Source organism: Panicum virgatum, chromosome 4K, assembly GCF_016808335.1.
Source record: "Panicum virgatum strain AP13 chromosome 4K, P.virgatum_v5, whole genome shotgun sequence".
Lineage (NCBI taxonomy): Eukaryota > Viridiplantae > Streptophyta > Magnoliopsida > Poales > Poaceae > Panicum > Panicum virgatum.
In genome coordinates this window covers 27,790,276-27,801,269 of record NC_053139.1, presented here as the reverse complement: position 1 = coordinate 27,801,269, position 10,994 = coordinate 27,790,276, and the positions used below count along the sequence as shown (strand labels likewise).

Sequence of the window (10,994 nt, the reverse complement as noted above, 5' to 3'; positions counted from 1 at the left end):
GCTCACCCCGCCAGCCCATGCCGCGCCTCCTCCCTCCTCCCCCCTTCTTCTTCCTCCCGATCGGCCGGCCCCTACACCCGCCGGCGCCACATGTTCCGCGGAGCCCGAGCTCGCCCCGGCCCTGTCCTGCCTGACCCCCCACCTTCCTCGCACCGGCCCCTACTCCCTCGACCTGCATGCCCCACTCCCTCTCCCTGCGCGCGCTTGGCCCCCACACCGCCACCGCCATTGTCGCAGGAAGCTTCGCGAGCTTCATCCTCCGCTCGAACCGACCTACCTCCGTCTATATATGGAACCCTGACCTTCGTGCGCTTCTTTTTGCCACAATCCAGAAGCTCCACATCCCCTCCACCGAGCTCAATCCTCCACCTTCCTCGTGCTCCGGCCGCATCTGCGCCACCGCCCAATTGGTGGCCGGCGACCTCGCATTGCCCCGCTTAGCTCACTGGTAAGCACCACCGCGACCTGCTCTAACCTCTAGGCTAGTTGCAAGGCAGCCTAGGGCCCTCCCCTCACTGGAACGCCGATGCCGGCGTGGCGCCACCGCGTGCGGCCGCGATCTCGCCGTGGCGAGCCCTCTGCTGCACAGTAGGACCCCGTGCAAACCTTGCCTAAGCTTCCTACCATCACCCGCAAACCCCAGACCTGTTTTAAACCCTGGTGCCGAGTCCCGGCATGGCCTGAACGCTCATGCCGGTGAGCTTCGCCACCGCAGCGCCGCCCCCGCTGCTGTGCCCGGCGCTACGCCTCCTGTAGCCCCTAGCTAAGACCCTAGGTGGATCACCCGTGCCGCGCTGAACCTCCCTGGCCCAAGCCCGAGCCAAATGGACCCCCGGAGCACTGATTTCGGTGAACTCCGGCGAAGTTTGACGTGCACCGCCGTGGAGTAGAGAGCTCCGGCGAGCGCCGCCGCCGCCTTGCGCGCGGGGAAGGCCCAGAGCCGTACGATCCGAGATCGGCGGTCCAGATTAGAAGTAGCATACCCCTTCGTCACGCCATTAGATCGAGATCCAACGGCCCAGAATAGAAGATACCGCTTCGCCCGGGTAGTTTTGCTAAAGAGCCCCTGAACTTTTAGAAACCAACCCACAATCCAGCCCAGTGCATAAATAATTAGAAATAAGCCCCTAACTTTACAGTTTAAACCCTGAGGTTTTAAAATATAGAACCCACCATCCAAGGGCTGGTCTTTTGCAGCCCGACCCCGGGAAGTTTAGTTTTCTCACATTTAGGTCCCTAGTTTTTGCAGTCAGACCCCTGGACCGATAATATTCTCAGGAATATTCCCTGGTTTCACAATTTCTAGGTTTTAAAACTTCCCGAAGCCATAACTTTCCCATTTTTCATCCAAATTCAATGATTCTTGTTTCTAAATTTTCAAAAATCAAGATCTACACAACCGTACCAAATTCATTTAAATCCAAGTTTGTTTCCAAAAGTTGTGTGCTTGTTTGATTGATCGCGTTAGTAACGTTCCGACGTTCGCGCGTAGATTCGAACGACGACGCGTTCGGCGACGACCCCGAGGACCCGGACTACATGGAAGATCCAGTTGAAGAGTTTGAAGGCAAGTCCTATTGACCCCTCCTTGATCATGTTGAACCCACTTTTCGCAAATATAAAATATGATCAACGTTTAAATTAAACTTGTTTTGTATGCATGAAGTGTCTTTTAGAATGTTTTTCTCCTGGTTAAGGTTTACCCTAAATTTGTGATTAAGCCACTGCTTGATCTTTGAGCACCCTAATCCCTTGATTACCATAGGTTGATCAGTCTTTTACAAATGCGTAGGCTAGGTGCTTCGCCACCGCAAAACTTTCAAAAACAACTCTTTCTCGGGTGAGTCCGCAAATGTTTTAAAATTGTTTTAAGCTGGGAAAGACATGGCTATGCACCTACTTTGTGCATATGCTACGGAGAGTCTGCCCTGGCATATAAGGATTGTCGTTGTGGTCGTATCCTAACATCTGTTTCGTGCAACCACATGTCCGACCTAGGACGGACTTGGTCACGGACCCATAGGCTTAAAGCCGCAATTCACCTGGAGGCAGTGCAACGGACACCAGGAGCGGACCTGGGAACTGTGTGGCGTACCAGAGTCTGGCCCTGGCATGGGACCTGTGTGGCGTACCATGTCATTAACTAAATAAGATATCCTTGATTAGTTGTGTGCTAATTTGGGCCCCTGGTTGATCCGTGGTGATTGTGGGCTATATGTCCTATGTGTGTGCGAGATCGAGTTGTGCTTGATGTAACTCAAGCACATCATGTGGGTAAAGTGTACACACTCGGCAGAGGTTTAATCTATCCGGATAGCCATGTCTGCGGTCTCAGGCATGCTATGGTGAAGTCACAGTGATTAGAATTTTTGAATGGTTATGGGTGAGTGCTGTGTGGTATAAGATCCTGAAACTCGGTTACCGAGATGTCAGGTAAAGCTGTGTGAGAATGCCAAGTGTGGCAGTGTGCCTTAGGGCACAGGAACTGGCGGGATAGAAGTTTCTCCCCCAGGGCCAAAACCCATATAAAGAAATGCTCTCTTTCGCGCCTTCCAACGGCGGAACCAGGGGGGCTAGCAGGGGCCACGGCCCCCCCCTAAGGCTGAAAAAAAAATTTGAACCTCCCTCTTTTTTGCAGTATATAACAAATAATTAGATAAGTGATTCTACAACAAATTCAATATCTAGTAGCTCACGTTGTATTTTCAATTAAAATCAAGTACATAGTCTAAGAGGCAATAACTACAAGCAAAAAGTAGTCTGTTTTGCATAGCTTCCTCACCGACTTTTGATGAAAGCTCTATCAAAATATCATTTTCAAAATGATTTTATCATGGGAGCCGTGAATAAAGCCATAAAACGGCTTTGCCTGCGAGCAAAAAATTGTGGCTTCTCGCGGCTACCATGATCCTAGGCGACTGAAGCCGTTTTAGGAAACAATTTTTTAACACAACTTCAGTTTCTACTTCATCAAAAAACTGTACCAGAGCTATTTTAGGAGGAGCCGCAGCGGCGCAGCCAGGGTTAACGCTACGTACAGTTTGCCTGGTACCGATGCACCAGGGTAATGAAAAATTTAGCACTAGCTAGACTTGCATTTACCATGTATTGTTAATTTTTTTTATGGTCTTTAACGGTTGCACCATGATAATTTTAGAGGTAGCTTCGCCCCTAGCCGCAGACATGGCACATAGACTCTGAATCGTTTTTGCAATGGTATAACAAACTAACGGACGCCTCAGCCGAACTGAAGACGTACATACGTCGCAGTAATGCCACTGGCCGCCGCCATGGCCATATGTTGGCTTAGCCTCTTGGCCCCCCTTCAAAAATTTTCTGGTTCCGCCGCTGGCGCCTTCCCTTTCTTAAAGAAAACTTCACGTATGCATAAAAAACCAGCTTTTCCGCAAAGACAACCCAAGCCTTCCCTTGCCTCATCCCATGCATCTAAATAAACTCTTGCTTAAGATGGGACTTGCTGAGTACTTTATGTACTCACCCCGCTTATCGCCATGCCTTTCAGCAGAAGAAGCAGAAGACGACTTTGTCGCCGAAGAAGACAAGTAGATAGGTTTCTCCTACACCCAAACCTATGCCTGTGGAGTTGGGTGATTAGCGTAGCGCTTCAGTTGTGTTAGGGTTTGCGACCTGCGAGCTGTTATGTATGAACCCTATGTGTAAGACTCTATTTCATATTTTGTAAACAATGTAAGGCTTATGTACCATTTCTGTTATCTGTGCGTATCAGCTACTGATCCAGGGACTGATACGGTAAGCACAGTGGATTCCCGAAAAGGGGGTCCGACAGCAGGTCAAGCCAGGTGGCACACCCTTAACACCAGAGAGCCGACCACGAGCCGCACCAGGAGAGACGAGGGTAGCAGTGGTCCGATCTCCTAGCTTCTCGTCGTGTTGCCCGCCGGACTCCAGTCCGTCGGCTTTCCCGCGGCAACACATCCTTATTAAATGACGTGCCACATGGTCATATTTGGTGGCATGACATGGTATTTACGCCATTTTTAATGAATGTTTTATCAGAAATTTATTCTCATTAAAAGATGGATGATCTTATAAAAAGGTTTTTTTTGCAAAAATTCAGTGACACCAGTACCACATGTTCAATATGTATAGTTTTACTCAAATCAATTACCAAAATAAAGCTCGAGAAACATGCATGGTTGCACGCAATACAGAACGTCATACATTATATTTACCAATGGACGCAGTAATAACATATATATTTGCATTAGTTATAAGGCCATTGATTATGCATGCCAGTAGGAGAGCACTAGCTGCATGCTCCACACGGTAATATTATTATATGTTGTTCCCGGCAATTAAAAATCTAGCAAAGTGGGAACTGGAGTGGCATTCAATTCGTTTTTGTTTCTTGAGAAAATCTTTTAGACGATGGCTATAGCTTGCGTGAAAGGTGCCGTCTTTGTCTCTGAAAATGCGAAACACATAATGCGCCAATTTCGCCATGTTTTGTATGGTAATGTGATGCACATTACATTAGCTAGGTTAGGTATATCCTAGCTCATATGTTTATATATGACCAGGACTTGGCCAAACACAGATATGCATGATCCAAGAAGTTGAACTGGCTCTTCCTGTCCATGTCTAGCCAACGGCCGTGGGTTGGAATTTTCTACATCCTGTTCAATTTTTTCCAAAATCCATTCATATCCCGCATGCCCATAGTTGATCTTTCCACACGTTTAGTCCTATAGAAATGAAAAAATGCAAAGAATATTTGATAGTATTCAGGGAAAAAAAGAAGAAGTTGCATACGCGCACTACGACAGCGCGCAGTTTTACTTTAGAACTGGTGGTAATAAGATACAGAGTGTTTGACCATGGAACTTTCACTGCGTTTTCGTTTTCCTGGTTGCATTGGTGACGGAACAGCTGGAGAAAGAATAGCTACGAAAGCACAGTATACTACTACACTATAGCAGTATGTAGTGGCCAAGACCCAAGAGTCGATCATGTGTGGACGTACTGTTATATGTATTGATTGTAAGACTGGCTAGTGTCAAGTCAACAAAAAAAAAAAGTAATCGGTGAGCTTACCCAGTTTCTCTCTGGCAGGAATTCAATCGTCTTGTTAAAGTGAGATACATATGTGGTTTAATTTGCTCAGCTGCCTATATGAATTTATTTTGACCGAATCGCTTGTAAAGATTTGTTTTCTAGTATTGACATGGTTCCATCCATGAGCCTTCTCTCTTAGCTGCTTGTAGAAGTCATACAAAGTCCATGATTTTACTTTGAAAACAGGAGAGCTCACTAATCGGCTGGCTTCAACTCCATTATTAGCACACACATACGAGCTTGATCATGCGCCAGCAGAAAGATGGACGCCGATAGACACATATTCTGTCGTGGGCGGCAGTGGCAGTCTCCATCACGGTTCACGGAGCTGGTGCTGGTCTGTGCTGCTCTCTCATCGTTGGCAAGGAGGATGCATGCATGCATGTCATGTTGCCGGCCCCTGACGACGGCGACAGCTCCTGCAGGCACGACTGAATATGTTCGGTTTACACTTACACACACGCGTGTTGCGCCGAACGTACGGGGTGTGCTTGCCGTGGCACCCGTGTGCATGCATGCAGATGTTACCTCGACGAATCAGCTAGGCTCCATCGATCGATATGATGTCCACTCTGTGCATGTCGCGTGTAATACGTTGTGGAAAGATCAATACCTACCTACGTGTTCTCGGTGAACATATAATATCCTGCCGATCATCATAGAAGTTGCTTAGAACTCGGCACTGCATCGAAGAGTCTTGTCGTCCTCGAAGCAACAAAAGTAGCTAACTATAGCCACCAGTCTGCTAGCTAGCTAGTTTCCTTCTTTTTTATAGTCCAACAAGTACCTCCGATCGAAGACTTGACTTGAGACATAGAGAATCAGCCTTGGCGTAGCATTAATTAATTCATCATGTCTGGCCATTTGTTGATGATACCTCCTCTAGTGGGTTGATAATTATAGCTACACTTAATATCAAATCAACTGGCAATTAATTAAAAACATGACATTAATTATCTAAAGTATCAATAATTACAAGCATATGAATACACACTAGGCTATGTAGACAATGGTATCATTATTGACTTGGATTGACTAATATCTGATCACATGATCGAAACCCAAGGTAACAATGTCAATATATTCAACATTACAATTGATGCAAGCTCAAATTTCAGTTTCTTTTCCAATATATATATATATATATATATATATATATATATATATATATATATATATTCCCTCTACCTAGTGAATTGCAAACTATTATCCTATTAAAAATATGAATTTAATTTGAAGAAAGAATTGCAAGAAAAGTCGACTGCTTCAACTAAGAGCATTCCTTGCATGAATGAAGAAGATGGGATTGCTCTTCAACCCCAAACTCAATCTATAGTCACCAACAACGATAATGGTGAGGCTTCATTTAATTTATCTGTGCAATAAATCTAATCCAACGTAGAAGTTGCCTCGACTGTATTCATCTTGTTCATGACAATAAGTACTAGTGCAAGCCCTCGTACTATTGGGGAAACTACAACACATCTACCTTTTGACGACGATAGCAATTTCATTGATTCTTTCCTCTCTTCGGAAACCTCGCTCATTATCCATCAACCGCCTCATTCGATCTCTATGACGCAACAGGTGATGACAAGGGGATCATATTTCAAGAGGGCGAGGGGACTAGATCGCTAGTCAAGGTACTTGTGCCAATCTTTCGTACATGATTTGTTATTTAAACACCTTCTTCATCCTGGTGACAGTGTTATCAAATTTTTACATTAACCTGATTATTCTTCAACATTTTATCCACTTCAAGTTATGAATTTGAGCCAGGGATTGTTGCTTAGAAGTTGAAAAACTACAATGTTGTTGAGCATATAATATATATGGGCACATAGGACTGCGTAGTTTTAAGTAATTTTTTCGTCTTTATGTCAAGAACAGATAGAAGTAATACAACACCCTTTGCTTCTGATTTTTTTGCTTATGTTCAAATTTTGCCACATATTTGAGAGTTTGATAGCTAAAACTTGGTTGTGTGTGGTCACATAGGCCAGATTAGAACTATGTATTTCCATTTTCTAATTATGTAAAATGTCACAAATATATATATATATATATAGTATTGCTATATGGTACCCGGGTACGGAATACTTATTCAGTACCTAGCAGCACCGCGTCCGCGTCCGCAGGCTCCAGGCCCCTGTCCGCTCACGCTCAGGCTCCCAGGCCAGGCCCAGTTTTTTCCACGCCGATGCCCGGCCCAGTTTCCAGTGCCGAGGCCCGAGCACAATCACATCTCGTCAGCTCCCCCACTCCACCCACGATAGCACGTTCTTTTCGGTTACCCCAAACTCGTCCGCTCGCCTGCTCCGTACCACCCGCCGCCGGCGCTACTCCTCGACCCACCACCTTCGTCGGCGCCGCTCCTCAACCAGGCGCCAGCGGCCTCACCAGCCTCGCCGGAGCACGATCCCACGCAGCCAAGGGCCGTAACTGCGGAAGTAGCGCAGCGCGGTCCACACGGATGGTGTCGTTCCGGTTGCGGATCCCGTCCATCGGCGCACCACGGGACCGATTCATTGGCACCTCGTCGTCATCCATGCTACCAGCGTCCTGCTCCCTCCTTAGTCCATGGAAGCGGCGGGCCATGGTGGAGTGCCCCTGGCTGTCGAGCTGGGATCCACGGAGGCTGGAGGTTTTTCCATCTCCTTTTTCGTTCTTTTTTTATTACCTTCTCGGTGAACTCCTTGTGTGCAGACGTTGTGACTGCTTAATTTATGTTGATAACCATTCTTGCTTTCCTTGGACGTGGATCTTGCAGTTGCTGGCTGATTTTGCACCTATTCTCACCGCCTCACCGGCACTGACTCCTCCTGGATCAGGCGTAGTAGGCCTAATGATGGATCAGGCGTAGTAGGCCTAGGGAGCAGCTGATCCCCACTGTCTGGCTGTATCGATGCTTTCTCCCACAACCAAAGATGGCATCCAGTTCCCCAGGTTGTCTTCCCGTTTGTTATCTTTGCTTCACCTGTCTGGACATGGCGTTGATTCCTATTTTAGTTCCGTTAGAGATTGTAGTATAAAATCAATTTCTTTTTTGTGTAGTCACATCTATAAATTCTATTTGCCTGTGATCTTTGACAAATCCCAGAGATCTCCATCCTATTCTCAAAATTTCCACTTTACTCTGATCTGAATATTTATTAGTTATGCTTCCTGGTTCGAGCTAATAGTTTCATCAATGTTATTTATCCTCTTCTCACTTTTTTTGTATTTTTTTTTTTTTTTTTGCAGATCACAAGCGCTTGCCATCAAAGCATCCTCATCCATCTGCTCTTCATGATTGCTCACATAGGTAGTTTCTTCTACAATTACTGATTTCTACAAAGCACCCCAGCACCTTTTCGCAACTCTTTATGCTATGTACTTTCTAAACAACAAAAGCCTGCTAAGCACAATATGTATTTACCAGCCTTTATGTGCATTAATTTTTCAAAATATGCAGTATCAGTTCTAGCTGAGTTCACTGGTTAGTTTTTTTTGGTTTATATGGAACGAAATTGTAGCATGTTCATGGTCAGATTACAATCAGAATTCTAGGTGTGCTTGATTTTAATCTGCTAACTGCAGGGGGAAGAATAATTATATAGTCAATTCCAAAGTCATCTCAGTATACATATGATGAAATCATAATAAATGGTTGCATACTCGTTTTCAATGATACTTCTCTCCACCAAGTTCATGGCTTTCTATATCACGTCTTCAATTTTTGTGTATGAATTTTTGACTGCTGAACTTGGTGATGCTGACCATGGTGTTCCTCTGCAACGACACTGGCATCACCTGTGACCATGCTGGCTGCATGAGATTTTCGAGCTCTGGGATGGCAAGTTCAAGCTGCCGAGCGACCGTCATGTTGCATGTGGAGCTAGCCTTGTGCCGCGTCGCTCTAGTGTGTGAAGATTCGATCTTTGTGATCCTAACATGTGAATTGTGTTGACAAAATCTGTGTGTTCAAACTGCAAAATGCTAGCTTTGATGACCACTGAAATGATCTGGTTTCGCCCTAATTGTACTCAAGTTGGAAATTTTAGCTTTTTATACATGGTAGAGACAAACCAGCCATTGATGAATGAAACAGATACTGGTTGTTACGACAACAAGGTGAGAATGTAAATTGCTAGCTTTTCCGAGCTCAACTGCAATGAATGATAGTAAAAAAGACTTGTCACAACTCAATTCAAATAAATCAGTGATTATGTAGTACGGTATTAAAAATTTCTTTCAACGAGCAGATAAAGGTACCAAATCAAACAAGTTTGCAAGCCTTTGGATCCGGTTGTAAAAGGCAACCAGCCACGACCCCCACGACCCAGGTCGGAAAAAAGAAAAAAAACGGAAACAGTAGCGACTCCCACGACCCCAGGTCGGGGAAAAAAAACGGAAACTGCAGCGACAGGAAAACCAGGAGGGGAGGAAAACCGGGGGTGCGACATGACTCGGACGGCTCCGGGGCTCGTTCTCGTCGGTGGAGATTGGACGCTGGGGACCAAATGCCTATTTGAAACCCGGGGACTAAATAGTGCTGCCCTATATATATATATATATATATATATATATATATATATATATATATATATATATATATATATATATATATATATACACACACACACACACACACACCCACCCTACTATCAAGCTCAAATTATAATGAAAAATATATTCATACGGCTGCTATATATAGTATACACACATTATTTGTCACAACTGTGAACATTTTATTTTAGACTGAAAACCTACTAGTAGGTATATAATATATACAGGATTATTCTTTTTTTGCTTGATCTACACGAACAGATCGAGTAGCTGCAAGGAGGTTGAACTGGGCCTTTCCTTGAGCACGATGACCTGGGTGAGGTCCAAATCACCAGGACCCATAGCCGGACCAGCAGCCCATCGGTGCCTCCTCATGTGGCCACCAAGGGCCTGGCCCGTCGCGAAGCCCAGCCCACACGTGCCACACGCGTGCGCCACCACTCGCTTCGGCTTCGCCGTGGGTCGCCGGAGGTGGCTGGTCCGGTGGCCGCCCAGCGCCTGGAACGTTGCGAACTGCCGCCCGCACGTCGTGCAAGCGAACGCCTGCCCTCGCCGCCGCCAGCGACGGCGTGTTCGTGGTGGCGTGCTGCCTGCTGCTTCCCCGGAGGAGGAGGAGCCGCAGGATAGGGAGAGGAAGACGTCGTGGTGGAAGCTTGCCGCCGCCGCTCGGTGGCCGTCGTTGTCTTCTTCTATGAAACGGAGGTCATCTCGACGACGCTCCATGTCCATGGATGGATGACGCTAGCAGCTAGGTGCTGGCTGTGATTGATGGAGTAGTGTCTGTCGATGACGATGGAGTCGTCGAGAGCTGATGAGGTTGAGGTGAGGTGATGCACCCTTCTTGCTAGTTGTATATATAGTAGCTTGATTCTAGCTAGGTGCAGTAATTGACAAGCAAATTGAGGATGAGATGGAAGGAGAACATATCCTGAAGACATATTCGTTTCAGACGACGTACAAAATGCAAGCTAAGCCGGCTACAAAGCGTTTCTCTCTTAGCTTGGTGCTTGCCGTGTCCGTGTAGTATTCGATGATTGAATCGTACGTACGTAGGGAAGGGGGATACACACGCATGCAACTAGTGCTTTGTGCGTAGCTATCCAGCTATTTTTGGATTACAACTTAATTGCCAAGAAAGTTTAAGTCCTAGTAGTGTATGTAACCATGTGCTGGGGCCGATGGAACGAATACATATTGAGCTACTAATCTGCGTGCAAGCAATGCTATCTAGACCCTTCTATCCATTCAACGCGTCCAGAGCTTATTAAGAAATGACAGGAATCGAATGAACGCGCTCTGTACCATATAACTAAAAACACGTCTTTGAATTGAAGTCAATTCAGCAGTGG

General features: G+C 46.0%; 1 protein-coding gene and 1 long non-coding RNA gene across 2 annotated transcripts; one reads left to right on the top strand and one right to left on the bottom strand.

Annotated features, from left to right (window-relative positions):
* Positions 1-7,342: 7,342 nt before the first annotated feature.
* Positions 7,343-9,229, top strand: LOC120703594. Its single transcript, XR_005687086.1, has 3 exons — positions 7,343-7,741; positions 7,868-8,043; positions 8,341-9,229. It is a non-coding gene; the product is annotated as an uncharacterized LOC120703594 (long non-coding RNA).
* A 520-nt stretch (positions 9,230-9,749) lies between these two features.
* On the bottom strand, positions 9,750-10,441 carry LOC120703593 (zinc finger protein ZAT12-like). The gene has a single exon (XM_039987719.1). The coding sequence runs from the start codon at positions 10,372-10,374 to the stop codon at positions 9,895-9,897; it is 480 nt and encodes a 159-aa protein (XP_039843653.1). The 5' UTR covers positions 10,375-10,441; the 3' UTR covers positions 9,750-9,894.
* Between the last annotated feature and the right edge of the window lie 553 nt (positions 10,442-10,994).